Below are 16,637 nucleotides of genomic sequence, written 5' to 3' on the forward strand. Positions count from 1 at the left end.
CATGATCAAAAGAGATTTCAGAAGGAATCACAAATAGAGTAGCTGATGCCCATCAGTCTGGAGACTGTCAGATAGATTCTCGACATAAGAAAAATATTCAAGACCATGGTGACTCTACCCGAATAGTCATCTTGTCAAGACTGCCCCAAGAATAACACACAAAAACATCCAGGAATTCACAAAGAGCAACAGAGTAACATATAATGATCTGCAGACCTACCTTGCTGCGATTGATGTCAGTGTTCATGCATTAGCCATCACAAGACTGAATGGAATGGATTGTTGTGCTCTAAAAAGAACATTGCTGTCTCAAGTTGATGAAAGAGCACCTGGATGATCCACACGTCTACCGAAAGAATGATCTCTGGACATATGAGTGAAAAGTTTAAACTTGGCCGCAATGAGAATGTTCCAACAGAAGAACCTCATTCTGACCATCAAACGTGGTAGTGGGACTACCATGATTTATAATAATAATAATAATAATAATAATAAATTATAAACTTTATTTTATATAGCACCTTTAAAGGTGGCTTCTCAAAGTGCTTTACAGGATGACAATAACAATATATAACAATAATGATTTGAGGCTGTTTTGCAGGACCCAGATGGTTTCTTATCATTGACAGACCCATGAATTCCAAAAAATGCAGGAATATGGACCAACCTAGAAATTTGGACCGACCTGTAACTAGAAGAAGATATTTAAATATTTCAGGCAAACATTTGACAAAAGAATGAATAAATCAAATAACAAATATTAAGATTCAGACCTCAGAAGCTACGCAAGGGCCTGGTCTGCATTCTAAGGAAAACCAGGATGATGCTGTAAATAGTGTTGGGGGACCGGAAGGTAAAAGCTCTTTCCTCTGGCCCAATACTAAATCATTATCTCCATATGGCAAAATATAGATGAGATGTTAAACCAAGGTCTTGACTAATTATGGCCTCCTGTGTCACTTCTGTGGAATCTCAAGAGAGGGCAGAACCAGACTTGATATTGGTTTACCCTGCGTGATTCAGGTAGCTGGTGATGCCCCAGCGATGATGTCCAGCCCATATTCCATGTGTCCCAGTCCAGAGTTATGGATTACCTCCTGTTAGTTGTATTTCTATTAGAAACTAATAGAATGTACTAATTGGTCCTGTCTTCAGCCCTCTGAAGCTGAAACGGTTCTGTCTACCAGAAGGCAGTGCTTTGGGTTTGGGATTTAGGAGTTCCCTTGCAGTGCTGACTGACCTCTCTGTCCTCATTGCTGCAGCTCCGGGACCTCCTCTACAAGCTGCACTTTGTCCTGGTGTATGTGGCGCCGTGGCAGATCTCCTGGGGAAGTGCATTTCACGCTGTCGCTCAGCCCTTCGCTGTGCCACGTATCCTTTCTCCCCCGCCTGCCTCCAGTCTTCCCCACGCCGGGAACCATTGTGTCTTTACAGAAATGAACCACTCCCAACAGAGAAACCTCCCGCCGGCGTCTGGAAAGTTTGCAGAACTATGAAACCCCTCTTACCAACTTGTAAAAAAGAATCAAGCAGCTTTATGTGTCAGCAGGGAATCTCCTGGCTCCTTATCCAAGTGGGACAGAAGCGGTTTTGCTTTGCACTGTCCCGCTGTGCTGAAGTCCCCTTTCCTTCACTGAGAAGCGCTTATCAACTCTAGTGTTATCTGAAACACAAAAGCGAATCCATTGCCCTTGTAATAAGCAATGTGATTTGTAATAGTGTTGCAACACATGCATGAAATTAGACCTGTAATGGTTTTAATGGGAACTACTGTACATCATGACATGTCACCAGAATACCCCCCCCCAGCACGTCCCCACGCTGCAGGAGGTCAGAGGTGAGCAGCTCTGCACTGCTGTACTACCACTCACCTCCTCCAGCTTGCTGCTGCAGTACTGAATCCACTCCAGGTACACGTTGCAGAAACTGGCCCTGGTCACTCCTTGGAGGCAGAGGACGTAGTCCTCGTCGATCTTGACACTGAACACGGCGGGGTCTCTCTCGATGTGGTGCCACTTGGTGTACACCTGGAGTGCCTGCTGCACTGAAGGCTCTTTGATCCACTCCTGAAGCTTAGGGTTGATATCCCACCAGCGTCTGGAAATTGTTCCGTTGTCCAAATATTTTGCAGAACTATGAAGCCTCTCTTACCAACCTGTAAAAATGAATCTAGCAGCTTTATGTGTCAGCAGGGAGTCTCCTGGCTCCTTGTGCTCTGTCCCGCTGTGCTGAAGTCCCTTTTCCTTCACTGAGAAGCGCAGACTCAGCCATGCTCCTGCTCCAGACCTTGGTGACCTCACTGTTCTACATCCCACTCAGTCCTTTCCTCGGCAGTGCCATCTTCGTCCTTTCCTATCCCCGACCGGTCAAGTTTTGGGAAAGAAACTACAAGTAAGGATTGCTTTCTTTTGGTTGATTGGACTTCCAAGAAAGGCTTTTGGAGTCATTTTGTCTGCTGGGCGTTATTTTGGGCTAAACCTTTAAACACAGCAGCATGGATCTGCTATAAGTGCTGTCCAAGAAGCCACATCCTCCTTACTCTCCTCCTCTCCCACCTAAACTGGTCTGTGATGGTGATATATAGTCTGTTTAACAAATGTATTTTCATTTCCAGCTGGGTTTTTCTCTCCTCTTCTGTGCAGCACCAAACGGATAGACAACTCAAACAGCAGACTGATGTCCCAGATTGAGAAAGACGCAGGTAAAAAGGAGGATCTCTCTCAGTCAGGACATTGGCTGAATATCGAGTTCAATCACTCCTGTAACGTGCCAGTGTTAAAGCAGTGTTTGCCGTGCCTTCACAAAGATACACAAACTCTCAGTTTACAAGAGAGTACAAGTTAATTCCAAAAGTAGAAAGAGAAAAAACACAATGCTTTCTAAAATATATATTAGTTAATAATAAGGCTCAGGTATTAAACAGGTTCAACAACTGCAAAAGGCTCAACAGCCAAAATGTTGTGTTTCTTATTTCTGCCTTTCAGTGTGGAATTAAGCCCTACTCTTCCACTGTAGCGGAAGCACACTGATGTAGGTCCCCATGTAAACATAATCAATTCCTGATGACACACGTTTCATTGAAGAGCTACACGACAGCTCTGACTTTATTTATTTCTTCATGTTTAATTCTTCATTTCACCCCGTTCTTCCATTTCGGTTCCTCACGGGGGGTGCAGTATGCATCTCTACACCTTTCCCATGAGTGCTTGTGCAAGAATAGCTTTCTAAGGCCCTCTGAGTAAAAACCTAGATTGCAGCTAGGGATCTCTCTGTGATTCAGGTGCAGGTTTAATCAAGAGCAGTCTGTATATATTTAGAAAGCTAACAACACCAGATGAAATCCGAAAGATATGGACAAGCCTGTGACCAAAATCTTCTATTATCACCATTCTTTCTCCCTTCTATTCACTTGTGTCCTAATAAATATCCCTTAGAAGCTCTCCACTCTGTTGTCTTTTAAAGAAAGGAACTTAACCAAAGGCATTTTTTGTCTTTTTCAGGAAGCGATGATAACAACCTCAACTCGATATTCTACGAGTACCTGACGCGATCCCTGCAGCGCTCACTGTGTGGGGATCTGCTCCTGGGCCGCTGGGGGGACTACAGCCAAGGGGACTGTTTCATGCTGGCCTCAGATTACTTGAACGCCTTTGTGCACCTGATTGAGATTGGGAACGGCCTGGTTACTTTCCAGCTACGAGGCCTGGAGTTCAGAGGTGGGACACTTGTTGTTAAAGTAGATGCTGTTTATTAGATTTATACTCACACCTTTCCGCCAAAATATTAGGAACACCCACTCCTTCCTGGGCTCCGGTGAATAGCAAGAACAGCTTGAAAAGACTATGGGAAGTATTGCACCCCAGTGCCATCTCACTTCTCCCTCAGATGAGGCTCTGTTGAGCGTGGGGGATTTAACTACACATTTGATCAGGGCAATGACAGTCAGGATCTGATTATTCTGGTCTGGAAGGGGGACTGCTGATGGTAGTCTGCCTCAGGTTCCACGAGCTAATAGTGCACTACAACCTATTGAGTTGGGGTTCCTAATATTTTGGCCAGTGAGTATGTTAGTACTAAAAATAGTCATATATTCTAGAAGATCCCAAAGTGCTTTATATATAGAATGGGTCCCACTTTCTACCTACATCCATCACAAAAGTGCAGCCCCCCCTTGGGTGAGGCTGACTGGCAACCATTCTGAAACAGCAGCCCCACTATAGAACAGATCAGGCACAGAAGTAAGAAATAGCTTCACCAAATGAATTAAAGATGAACCCTTAGGTAGGCCAGTGTTCAATGACCTACTAAGGATCTTGCGTCATTCAAGTGAAGGCCGAGTCCCCGGTCAATGTACTGGTTTGGAAATTGTTATCCGGAGGGAAGACTGCTACCTACTGGCCCACCAATACTGCTTACAGGAGATTCCAGGTTTTCTTAAGATCTGTCCCATCCTCAGTTCTGAGATCAAACTAGATCAAGCTAGATCGCTACTACTAACAATAATAAGAGTAATAATAAACATCTATTGGACTCTAGAATGAATCTAAATGACTAAAACTGGATGCTGACAAGTGGACCACGATAACTGTGTTCTGTCTTCCCTCTGTTCACTCTCCTCCTGGTGTGCATGGTACTGAGTTTCTTACAAAGCAGCCAGCCTCTTTTATACTCTGCTCCCTGTGAGTCGTTTCCCTGAGAGGGTGTAAACGGTGAGCCCACGAGCCTTTCTTGAAGCGGAGTTTCTCTCCCCAAGGCACGTACTGCCAGCAGCGGGAAGTGGAGGCCATCGCAGAGGGCGTGGAAGACGACGACGCTTGCTGCTGCTGTGAGCCGGGACACCTGCCTCACATCCTGTCCTGCAACGCCGCCTTCAACCTGCGCTGGCTGGCCTGGGAGGTCACCTCCACCAAGTACCTGCTGGAGGGCTACAGTGTCAGTGAGAACAACGCCGCCACCATGCTGCAGGTGTACGACCTGAGGAAATTGCTCATCACCTACTATCTCAAGGTAAAGAGAGTCTGAATGCATTTCAAGACCTTTTTTAAAAAATACATCCTGCACTGCTGTTGTAGGAAGGCTGAAGTCTGAATTTGCATCTCTGATGTTCTAACAGGGCAGATCCCCAGTTTAGAGCACGACAGGCCCCTCAAATCACCAGGATGCCTATCATAATGCAGCTTGTGAGGGGGGCTCTACACAAACCATATAAGCATTTACTGTTGTAATGTGAGATGTTAGAAAAAGCAAGACAGAATAGTGTAAAATGCATTGGAACAAGTAAATGATGCTTGAAGAAGATCATCATTGAGAGTTTACAGTATTCTCAAACCTTCTTTTGTGCCAGTAATGGACTTTTCTTCTCCGATATGTGAAATTGCTGACTGGGGGAGAAGTGAAGGATTCATTCAGTAACAGCCATCCTGATCTCTCTTTCATTGGTGTTTCGTCTGCAGAGCATCATATACTACCTGCTCCACTCCCCTAAGCTTCAGGAGTGGATCAAAGAGCATTCAGTGCAGCAGGCACTCCAGGTGTACACCAAGTGGCACCACATCGAGAGAGACCCCGCGGTGTTCAGTGTCAAGATCGACGAGGACTACGTCCTCTGCCTCCAAGGAGTGACCAGGGCCAGTTTCTGCAACGTGTACCTGGAGTGGATTCAGTACTGCAGCAGCAAGCTGGAGGAGGTGAGTGGTATTACAGCTGCTCACCTCTGACCTCCTGCAGCGTGGGGACATGCTGGGGGGGGGGGGTATTCTGGTGACATGTTATGATGTACAGTAGTTCCCATTAAAACCATTACAGGTCTAATTTGTAACAACATGGTTACAAATCACATTGCTTTTTACAAGGGCAATGGATCACTTTTGTATTTCGAGTAACACCAGAGTTGATACTAAGAAATAAGTGGATGGGATCAGTCTAAAACACTGCCGAAAAAAAACAATAAAACCCCACATATTTAATGTAACTTCTCCCTTCTGAATTCTCTGACGTATCTGATGCAATTAATCAGCCAAAAATGAATGAAAGTGTTGGTAGGATTAAGAATTATTGCTTGTCTTAACCGTGGAAATAAATCCCATTCACATTGAATTTTTGACGTGTATTTGTATTCCTGTAACGAACGCTGGAATTCGGCTGGCACTTGACAAGGCCAGCAGGTAAATCCTGTTGTGTGCTCGAACTCCACAGCCTGTCGACAGCGAAGAGGACTCCCCCTTAGTCACCCTGTGCTTTGCTCTCTCGGTCCTTGGGAGAAGATCTTTAGGGAGCGCCTCCCACAACATGTCCAACAGGTCAATGTCCCCTCCATCTCGGGACAGTGTCCAAGCTGCTGTCTCGGGAGCAACGAGCTGCTCAGAAAGGCTTGAAAATCTTCATTCATTTCATTTGCTCTGATACACGTACAATATGTATAAGGGCCTGATTGTGCAGCATGTCCATGTGTGTTTATAGTATATTGTGCTGTTTAGTTGAGATTAGGTTAACACGATGTAATTTACGCAGCAGGTTTTAATGGCACTTTATCAAATCCAAATTTTATTTCAACATAGCCTTATGTAGCCTAATAATGCCATCATAAAACTTTCTTATAGGCTGGTTATAAGGGATTCCGTATGTTATAACATCATATTTAGCCTCTATGTAAAATGTAACAGAGGGCACATAGAAATAAAGCAGAACTAGGCACTGGTTATGTGTTACCAGCATTCCCTGGTAAGCAGCCCACTGACCAGCACGGTGAATGGTGCTGGTGAGGTTTCATTGCCCATCTCTTTGGCAGCTTGGAGTCTTTCCTGTATGGCTTCAACGCGTTGTTTAAAGGAGATTTCCGCATAGCGGCTAAGGATGAGTGGGTGTTCACGGACATGGACCTCCTTCAGAAGGTTGTGGCCCCAGCGGTACGCATGAGCTTAAAGCTCCACCAGGTAAGAGCTGCACCCCCACTCTTTAAACACTTCTCAAGACATCAGGGGTTTCTCCACCTGTCAACTGTTTGAGTCGAATTTATTGGTGATGTTCAAAATATGAAAAATGTCTTCTTCTGCATGCTTGTTCAGGAAGCATAGGTCCACTCCTCCACATGGCATCACATTCCGTGACCGTAGCTTTACAGATTTTGTCCCGGCCTCTTTTTAATTATTTTTTTAAGACATTAATTACAAGTGTTGATCGTGCCTCACACTGCAAGTTAAAGAGGTGTGTCACAGCAGGCAACAGGCACTTTGCACTTAAGAGACGTGAAGACCGATTACTTTCTCCAACATGATGAACAGCAACACAGATTTTCTGACTGCATCAAATGTCTGGACAGCTTTTGACAGTGGAGGGGGATCACTAAATGATGACATTCGAAGGCAGTTCCAGTTCCTGGAACATGAACAGCAGGGATTCTGGAAGACGTACTGAAAGGCACAGCTCTCATTTTTCCTCTTTTTTTTATGCAGGATCACTTCACTTGCTTGGAGGAGACAGAGGACCCTGCGGTCCTGTACGAGGCTATTAGTAACTACGAGGAGACCCTGGTCATCTGTCACGAGGGAGACCCGGCTTGGCGGAAGGCCGTGCTGTCCAGCAGGGACACCCTCCTGACTCTCAGGCACATGATGGACGAGGGCGCTGACGAATACAAGATCATCATGCTCTACAAGCGTCACCTCAGCTTCCAAGTCATCAAGGTGAGGCTCAGAGCTGCGCCGGTGGTGCACCCATTTCACAGTCTCTGGTTATTCCAAATTTGTAAAGGTGTAACTTGCATTCAGATGCAAATATTCTTAAAATAACATTTGCCTAATAATGCAAAATAACTAATGAACTTAAATATTATTTTTGATGATGCTGCAATAAGGGAGTATGAATAATTATAAAATAAGTAGTGCCCATCAGTCCTGACAATAGCTTGCTATACGGGCTACAAAAATGAATAAGTGGACCCTCTGTAGTCAGGGAATACTAAGCATATCGTGGAATGTGTTTTCTTCGCTTCTCCTGTGCAGCTTGGTAAGAAATGGCAGATTTACAGTAGGTGGCAATATTTCAATAAGGTGGCAAATGTAGAATCAATATTTATTTACAACAACAGAACCCCCACAGTCTTGTATAGATATTCACAGATTTAAGAGTTTCAATAATTCTGTCTTCAACAGATTTAGACACAGAATTCCTGGTGAATTCGAGACACAAAACACCTTAAGACAGCACATGCATCCTGTCAAACAGAGTATCACTGTCCAGGACTAATTCTCTCAGCAGAATGGATACTAAACAGAACATTTGGAAGCTACTTCTCTTTTTAAAACCCTGCACACTACATTTCTTTTAGCTTGTAGATACTACAAAAGTAGGTATTCAGTATTTGCACAAAAATATGACAGCAAATCTCTTTCTTAAGACATAAAGTCTGGTACTCTTCCAATGCTCAGATTTCCTGGATAGAGTCTGGTCTTTTAAGCAATCTCTCTCACAGGCCAAATACTTCACCTCTAATACGGTCTTCCTCTCTCCTCTGAGATTATTCTTCCTTCTTAAGTTTCCTCCTTCCTCCTACACGAGTGATATCTTTTCATCCTCACATTTCTCTCACTCTATGTATGTTCTCAGAGGGCTGACTCTTAGAATTCACTTGGAGAGAATACACACTCCTCATTGAACAGAGAGTTGTCTTAGCCTGAGTTCACAATTGGTACCACTTGTCTGACGACCTGGACCTTTGATCAACATGACTGTCTCAACTGAGATGATCAGATAAAAGGCAACAGCTTAAACATTCAGAGAATGTCCCTCAAACATTTTATTTCTACTATACAGGGTCGCTATGTGTCAGACAAACTAAAGAAAAGGGAATGTGAAACAGGTTTTTTTGTTCAGTGTCATTAGAAGTAATGTGCATCTTAATTTATTTGGATTTACTTAGGGTTTTCTCTGGGTGCTTTACTGCTGGCAATGTCAATAAGTATCCCTAAATCTATTGGTGTGTGTGTGTGTGTCCTGGTAAGGACTGGCTCCCTGTCCAGGGTGCAATCACACATTGCTGCCTATGCTTCCACAATAGGCTTCAGGTTTTCATTGTCCTACAATAAGCAATAAGCAGCTTTGTAATTATGGATGTCTGGTAGGGTCCCATTAACTGGCAGCAGGGCATTAGAGAGCCTATGCACATGAACCACTTTTATAGCTGCAGCGTTAAAAGCACGACGGCTGATCTGAGCGCAGGCCGAAAAATGTACAGCTCTTAAACATAAAACAGAATGTGATGATGTCCCACCTCAGTGATTGCTAACGAACACAAAGTTTGCATGACTGCAGTCACACTTCAGGGCACACAGCGCGCAACATCCTTGCCTTCACAGCTCACTACGGCATGTTCTTTGGCACTGATTATACAACATGTACAGTAGGAAACTAACAAGCCAGTTCTCTGTATTTCTAATGCCGAGCGTGGCGCAGCTCATCAAGTCCAAAGTCCACATGAGCTTTCTTTCCATTTCTTGTGATCAAAACCTGACATGAGCTTTGCCTTCCCTGACCTGTTTTCTCTTCCAGATCAACAAGGAGTGTGTCCGAGGTCTCTGGGCAGGGCAGCAGCAGGAGCTGGTGTTCCTCCGCAATCGGAACCCAGAGAGAGGGAGCATCCAGAACTCCAAGCAAGCTCTGAGGAACATGATCAACTCCTCCTGTGACCAGCCTCTGGGCTACCCCATGTACGTGTCGCCTCTGACTACGTCCTACATGGGAGCCCACAAGCAGCTCCAGGGCATCTGGGGTGCGCCCATCAGTTTGGTGAATTTAAAATCCTGGCTCTTCTCCAAATGGTTAAGGTGAGTACAGCAGGTGTGAAAAGCAGTGATCTCTCCCTCATTCTCTTTTCACTTCCTCTCTGTAGTGCCTTCATGGGCAGCCCTCTGTTGCCGATTCTCGTCGCTCGGCTAGTGCTGCCTCCTTCCCCTCTCTCTTTCTCCTGCTTGATCCCGCTGTTTTTCAGTTGACCCCTGATGACCATTACTTACAATACAGGCATGCCTTTATTCCGGAAGGTTATTATCTACAATCTCATCAAGATCTTCCCAGACCTTCAGTTTTCAAACATTTTTTTCCTGTGACTTGCTAGGCTAGAGATTTCGTGAAAACTGCCATTTCTGGTGTGCTTAAAGTTTAGCGGGGGAATATAAGGAGGAAAATTACACTTTCAGCTTTTTCTCCCTTTGCAGTGGAAAATGGTACTTGGGGCTTGAAGTGTGCATGGTGGGTTTTTTTTTTCAAATTAAAATACGTTCCAGGAATGGAAAGCTCAGTTACACAGAAACAAATCTGCTAGCTCATGGCCCATCTGTCTCCAGCTGTGCGATAGCGGGTTCCTCTTGTCCTGCGTGTCCCGCAGAGTGAGGAAGGACACCGTCACGAGCTGCCACAGCAGGGGGACCATGGAGGACGGGGACTGTGGGGGTGGAGGCTCCTCTCTCAGTAACCACCCCAGCTCCATCACCTCTCAGAGCCTGAGTGTGGGCAGGACCAGGGCTGTGCAGGCAACCAGAGGCAGGCAGCACGGAGCAGGTACTTGCACCCCATTGCAGCACCCATTGACTTTTCACTATTGATTTTGAGCCGCAAATAGGGCAGGCGTGGCTCGTCATTGCTGGATGTTACAATCAAATGACCTGAAATAACTGACTTAAAAACACTGTTGTTGCCTTGTTCTTGGTAAAAATGTGTAGACAATGAAGAGCACATTAATAAGCACTTACCTGGATTAATAATTAGTAATCGGGTGGAGTGGTGGCTCTGTGGCTCAGGATCTGCGCCTGTGGCTGGAAGGTTGCCGGCAGAGGAATCCTACTCCGTTGGGCCCCTGAGCAAGGCCCTTCACCCCAACTGCTCCAGGGGTGCTGTACAATGGCTGACCCTGCGCTCTGACCCCAGGCTTCTCTCCCTGTCTGTGTGTCTGTCTCATGGAGAGCAAGCTGGGGTCTGCGAAAAGACGAATTCCTAATGCAAGAAATTGTATAGGGCTAATAAAGCAACATTATTATTATTATTATTATTATTATTATTAATTTAGCATGCATGCAATAACATGACATTTTGACCACTTAAAGGAAAACATGAAAACAGTGTTTGAGTCATATTGGGTTTTCAAGGCAAGTAGTCTGTTAATGGGCCGGTCTGCCAACACGCCTCACTGTTTCTACTTCTTAGCCAGAAGAGAGTACAGGAGCCGCTCTGTCCAGCCACAGAACCCGAGGCCCCCCGTCACCAGCCAGTCCGGGCCCATCCTGGAGAGCCAGCAGGTGTCCACCTCTGCCCAGGGCGTGGTGCAGAGGCTGTCCAACAGCACCTCCATCGCCTCGGTCTTCTCCCAGGCGCTCCGCTTCTCCGCGGCCGGCCCGCTCAGCTCCCAGCTGCCGGCCGCGGCCCAGCTCAGGCCCAGCCAGGGCTCCTCCTCCAGCTCCACGCTCAGCCTGCTCTTCGGCAAGCGCAGCTTCTCCAGCGGCCTGGTCATCTCCGGGCTGTCGGGAGCGGAGGGCGGGAACACCTCGGACACGCAGTCTTCCAGCAGCGTCAACATCGCCGCCGGGCCGTCCGGCAGATCCGCCAGCAGAGCCACGCAGGTAGCAGCAGAGAGGGACACCGACGGGGGCGATCATACCGCAACAAGTGCAAGAGAAGTTAGTTCTATGTCACGGTTATCATTTTATTTAGATCATTTCCATTTTTCTAATTATTGCAGCTACTATGGATACACAACAGTGGTAAGCTGGTGTTTACCATGTTTAATGTTTTGGTTTAGGGTTAATAATCTCAGTGTTTTTGTTGCAATGGGTTCTCGCACACTGGAGCGCTGGCTGTGCCCTGATATTGGGGGAACAGACTGTAATTTGCTGTTGGAGGCAAAGCTACCGGCTCATTAACAGACCATGTCTCCTTGGCTTGAGACCTGAGATGACTCAAACCTTGTATTTATGATTTTCTGGTTACAATTTTGCATGTAAATTATTTCAGGCACACTACAGTATATTACGAATAAGTGGTTTTAATGTGGTAATTCTACTCCTTTCTATTAATAATGTGGCAACAACCTTTTTATTTCAGTCATTTCAGGTCATGTGGGTCTGGGACATATTTCACCTTGTCAAATTTTGAGGCATGTCCAGTTTATTATGTAATAAATAACAAACAGAATGGAAAGAATGAGACAGTCTTTAACCAGATGAGAGACTCTTTGGCCTGTTTAGACTATCCGCTTGGTAGTTAGTCAGTAATCCATAGATATCATCAGCCCTTCCCTGAAAGAAGCTGGACAAAGCTTGTTCCAGTTTCCCCACAACCCTCTGCGTAAAGACGTCTGTCCTGTTCACGTTTCACATGCACTTCCACATCGTTTCCACTTGTGTTCGCTGGCTTGTGTTTCACGACCAGACCAATGAAGCGAAACAGCCTCTGGCTCGGCTTCAACCCACCCACTCCTTGCAAATTACAAGCAAATCTCTATGGCGGCTTGTGTGCTGGCAGCCCATTGCTTTTACCATCTGGAAGCGTGTCGATTGAAAATTTCAGGTGGGTGGAATCCAGGACTTTGTGTACATTTGTCACAGATGCAGCATATGATTTTGAAAGAAAGTGTTAAAAGCTGAAGAGGCGGCACAAGAAATTGAAAAAGACGGATGAAATTCAAGACTGGGTAAGCACCTGGCAGAAGACCTTTAATTTAGATCAGTGCATCAGTGTTAATTCAAGGTATCAAAAACATAACCTAGCCAATACCCTGTCTGTCTTCAAGAAACAGCTACATGAGATCCCGGACCTGACCTGACCTGCGTTTATTCCTGACCTGGCTTGGGTGCATTTAAAATAACGGACACTCCTATGTGACATTTCCGAAATAACTGAAAGGCAGGAATAACATTGTGCCACGTGTGGAAATATTTTGTACAGTTCTAATACCAGTGGTCACTTCTAAAGCCTCATTCTTGCTAAAAGAGGGTGACCAGAGCTCTACTCAAGACTATATAACATCCTGAAAAACTGTTTCGATTCAGAACATTTAGGATACCCTTCCTGTATATCTTCTTTGGTGTTTTTAAGACCTTGCGCTGTGACTTCTTGCATTTCTAAACCTTGGTCAATTAGCTAGTGACTAGCAAAAGGGCTCTCATTTGTAAAACAACATCAGTAAGCAGCTGTTAAGGAGACCCAAACAGTATCTCTGCGTCAAATGTTTTGCAAAGACAACTAATATTTATTATGCATCAATAACTTGTATTTTTTTTTCCTTTAGTGGACATCGGAAGCCTGTGAAAGCCTAGAAGCCACAAACTCTGGTCAACCACAAGGCCCAGCTGGCCCCACGGAGAACGCCACTTCTTCAGAAAGAGAGGAGAAGAGCGCAGAAGAATCTGCCCCAGTTTTCCAAGAAGTGCCAGAGCATCACCCCTCTCAGAGATGTTGACACCTGCTCCAAAACTCAGCATGTTCTGCAAGAAGATCATATTGTTGGAGCAGAAGCTGGGAACCTTTAACCAAGCAACACAATAAATGTTCGTGAAAACGATACCCCACAAAACTAGAAAAAAGACATGGAATGTAATATACTATCTAGTACACAACTGACATGGCATTGACAAGTTGCTGTACATCTGGCGAGTACTGCAATAGAATTAAAAAAAAAAGATAATTCCAGTAAGATTTTGAGAGCATTCAATAAAGCTGGGGTCTGGCTGTTAAAACTGGATGTTAAAAGTCCTCTGCATGTCCAGGGATTGGGATTGTCTGATTGGCATGATGTTTGACCACTGATGTCATGGGTCTCCATGCCTGAACCTGGAGTTTCTAAAGACCCTGAACAGCTTGACTGTCATCAGTTTAACAGCTAATGTGTTTATATACAGTATATATATACATGTTGTAAATGTCTTTTGATACAGCTATCAGAATAAGTCATAAGGACCAGAATTACTTTAAGCGAACTAATTACTTGCTTAGTTATTAGTGACTTTTAAAATGTTCATAATCTTTAAAAGACAGGGCGGTGAGGATGACCTATAGGACTATACAGACTGGGGCTTTCCGGGAGCAGGCATGGAGACAATTGCTTTACAGTAACGGTCAGCTAACCTCTGACCAAAGAGCGACTCATTGTATGACATGTCTTCTTTAGCCTTCAACGCTAAATCCACCCCAGGATTGTTTGAGGATTTCTGGTGCTTGAAATATGGATGTTAACTATTAAATTATGTTTGCACACAGCTTTATGATTTGTCATATGTTGATTGGCTATGTTTCCTGGGAGCTCATCTGCAACACGTAAAATAAAAAAAGGTGAAAAGGTGAACATTCTCAGGCAGCCATATGACTGAGCTGAAGCTTTACATACATGAGGGTTGCTACTGAGATGCAGAGTTCAGTTCAGGATTTGACAGTAACTCTGCTCATTTTTTTATATTTATGAAATAATCCAAAGAAGAAAGAAACCACAACGTTTCGGCCGTGGAGCACACCTGAAGACACCTGAAGAAGGCTCCACGGCCGAAACGTTGTGTTTTCTTCTCTTTTCAGCATGGAATAAACCTATTACTTGTTCCTTTGCAGCCTACGCATGCTGACGCAGCTGCCCACCTGAACTATCCAAAGTAAGGCTGTGTAAAGAGCCGGGGCGTTTTTCAATTAACATGCATCTCTGTTGAAACCATTCTCCTTGAAAGACTTGGTATCCAAAAAAAAATCAACTTTTCTTCTCCTACTTCTAATCCAGCAATTCCCAAACCTGGTCCTGGAGGAACAATCCTCTGGTTCTTAATCACAGGCCAAATATTATCTGTTAATTAGCTTTCAGCTCTTAAAAAGTCAAGTGAGCCCGTTTCTGAGTTTCAGATCTGCCCTCATTCATGTGTGCTGCCTGCAATGAGCAGGAACTAATTTGACTCTGCAGCAGAAAATAAAAACACTTATTGTCTTAGTGTCTTTCCCACCTGTGTCTGTTCTTTGCCAGTTGATTAACTATAGTAGTATGAAGTGTATATCGGAAACAGCAGCAAGTATACTAGGGAGAGCCTGTGTAAAGTGTGTGCTAAAGTTGCAAAGGAACAAGTAAAGGTTTATTCCATGCTGAAAAGAGAAGAGAACGTTTCGGCTGTGGAGCCTTCTCTGGGTGTGTTGGGTGTGAAGGCTCCACAGCCGAAACGTTGTGTTTGTTCTCTTTTCAGCATGGAATAAACTTTTACTGTTTCTTTGTAGCCCATGCATTGCTGACGCAGCTCCCTGCTTGAACTACATGGGCTAAAGTTGTTGGATACTACCCTTGAAGTTGGGTATGTTCGATACGTAGGACTGACTGAAGAACAATTCCAACAGAAGTCTAAATAGCAAACGGACCAATGAAGTCTTAGCAGAGATTTCCAGAGTGTGTTCCTTCCGGACCAGGGTTTGGAACCACTGTCTCGTGCAGCGTTTTCACTCTCCCCGAACTTGTCAGCCAGTCGGACAGCAGCTTGCCCAGCTCTTGGAATCGGGGGTCCCAGCGTTGACATTTCCATTCCATCCCACTGCAAGTCTTTGCTCCAGCTTATCCTCAATAATCAATAATAATCCTCCTCAATGATCTTCAGCCACTGGGTCAAGTAAGCAATTAAGGATGATTTCAGTAATGAATTCATTGGAATTTAAAGTCCTGTGATAAAATAAAAATGCTGAAGTTGACTTTTCCCGGTATTAATCATGCTAAACAAATCGGGGACCCGTTTCGAGACGAACTTACAGAGGACAGAACAAAGGAAACTATCAAGTAAGTAATTGAGCATTAACACAAAATGATAAACTCAGTAGAGTTTCAAGCTGTTGGTCTTTTTAGACTTATTGAATCAGTAATGTTTTTTGTCCATTTAATTTTATGAAAGGTGACCACTGTATGATGCATGAAGTGTGGCAAAACACAGAGCACTACTGTTTTGTATGGAGTGAAGATGTACATACTGTAAGCACTTGGCTCAATGTCATTTAACTGTGATATTTTCTGCAAATAAATGCAACCAAGTGGGCTTTAAGAGAATTCCCAACCCGTTATAATTGGGGTTCTTTTTTGTTGTAGGTAGACCCCCCCAAACAAAAGATATCATGCTTAAAAAATTGGAGTATGAGCACTGTCAGACTAGTTACATCCGAAAGCATATTAGTCACATACACCAAAGGGGCTCTATGCCAGGACACAGTGTGAATGAAGAAACACTAGCATCTTGGCTCAGATTTGCTAAAGACTGACCCTTTGAGTTCCTGTAAAACTTGAGAGGTAGTTCAAGTGTTGTCTTCATCTCAGCAGTGACAGCTCCTTGCTGTGGTATTAATACCACAGTGGCACTGTGGAAATATACAACCATCCAAGTGATCTCGGCTCAGATGTTACATACGATCCACGTCTCTCTGTTAAATACCCAAATGCACAAAACACTGAATGACACCAGAGACCTGAGAACTGCAAAGTGCATTCACAAAGTCCAGCCCCAACTCTTCATCCGCTGTTTCCTATCAGTAAGGTGCAAGCAGGCTCTGGCACATACAGAGCTGTTATCAAGTCACCTGTCTGGAATTTTTAGTCTGGCGAGGGGATTTAATCTCTGCCCACAGATATATATTTTGAGGAGCAACAG

At 44.6% G+C, this 16,637-nt stretch overlaps 1 protein-coding gene across 6 annotated transcripts in view; it reads left to right on the forward strand.

Moving 5' to 3' along the window:
• pcnx2 (pecanex 2) overlaps positions 1-14,243 on the forward strand; it is a 36,942-nt gene extending 22,699 nt beyond the window's left edge. For 2 of the 6 annotated variants that reach the window (XM_088609754.1, XM_088609753.1), the window contains exons 22-34: positions 1,263-1,371; positions 2,262-2,391; positions 2,643-2,701; positions 3,501-3,716; positions 4,754-5,007; positions 5,454-5,687; positions 6,196-6,299; positions 6,788-6,932; positions 7,452-7,682; positions 9,547-9,821; positions 10,382-10,554; positions 11,197-11,666; positions 13,277-14,243. In XM_088609754.1, the coding sequence (XP_088465880.1) occupies positions 1,263-1,371; positions 2,262-2,391; positions 2,643-2,701; positions 3,501-3,716; positions 4,754-5,007; positions 5,454-5,687; positions 6,196-6,299; positions 6,788-6,932; positions 7,452-7,682; positions 9,547-9,821; positions 10,382-10,554; positions 11,197-11,666; positions 13,277-13,447 (2,571 nt within the window). In that variant the 3' untranslated portion in view covers positions 13,448-14,243. Of the gene's footprint in view, positions 1-1,262; positions 1,372-2,261; positions 2,392-2,642; positions 2,702-3,500; positions 3,717-4,753; positions 5,008-5,453; positions 5,688-6,195; positions 6,300-6,787; positions 6,933-7,451; positions 7,683-9,546; positions 9,822-10,340; positions 10,555-11,196; positions 11,667-12,593; positions 12,680-13,276 lie in introns of those variants that run through there. The other 4 variants (XM_088609757.1, XM_088609755.1, XM_088609758.1 and 1 more) reach the window with 4 other exon arrangements.
• The last annotated feature ends 2,394 nt before the right edge of the window (positions 14,244-16,637 follow it).

Source organism: Lepisosteus platostomus, chromosome 17, assembly GCF_059453375.1.
Source record: "Lepisosteus platostomus isolate fLepPlt1 chromosome 17, fLepPlt1.hap1, whole genome shotgun sequence".
Taxonomy (NCBI): Eukaryota; Metazoa; Chordata; class Actinopteri; order Semionotiformes; family Lepisosteidae; genus Lepisosteus; species Lepisosteus platostomus.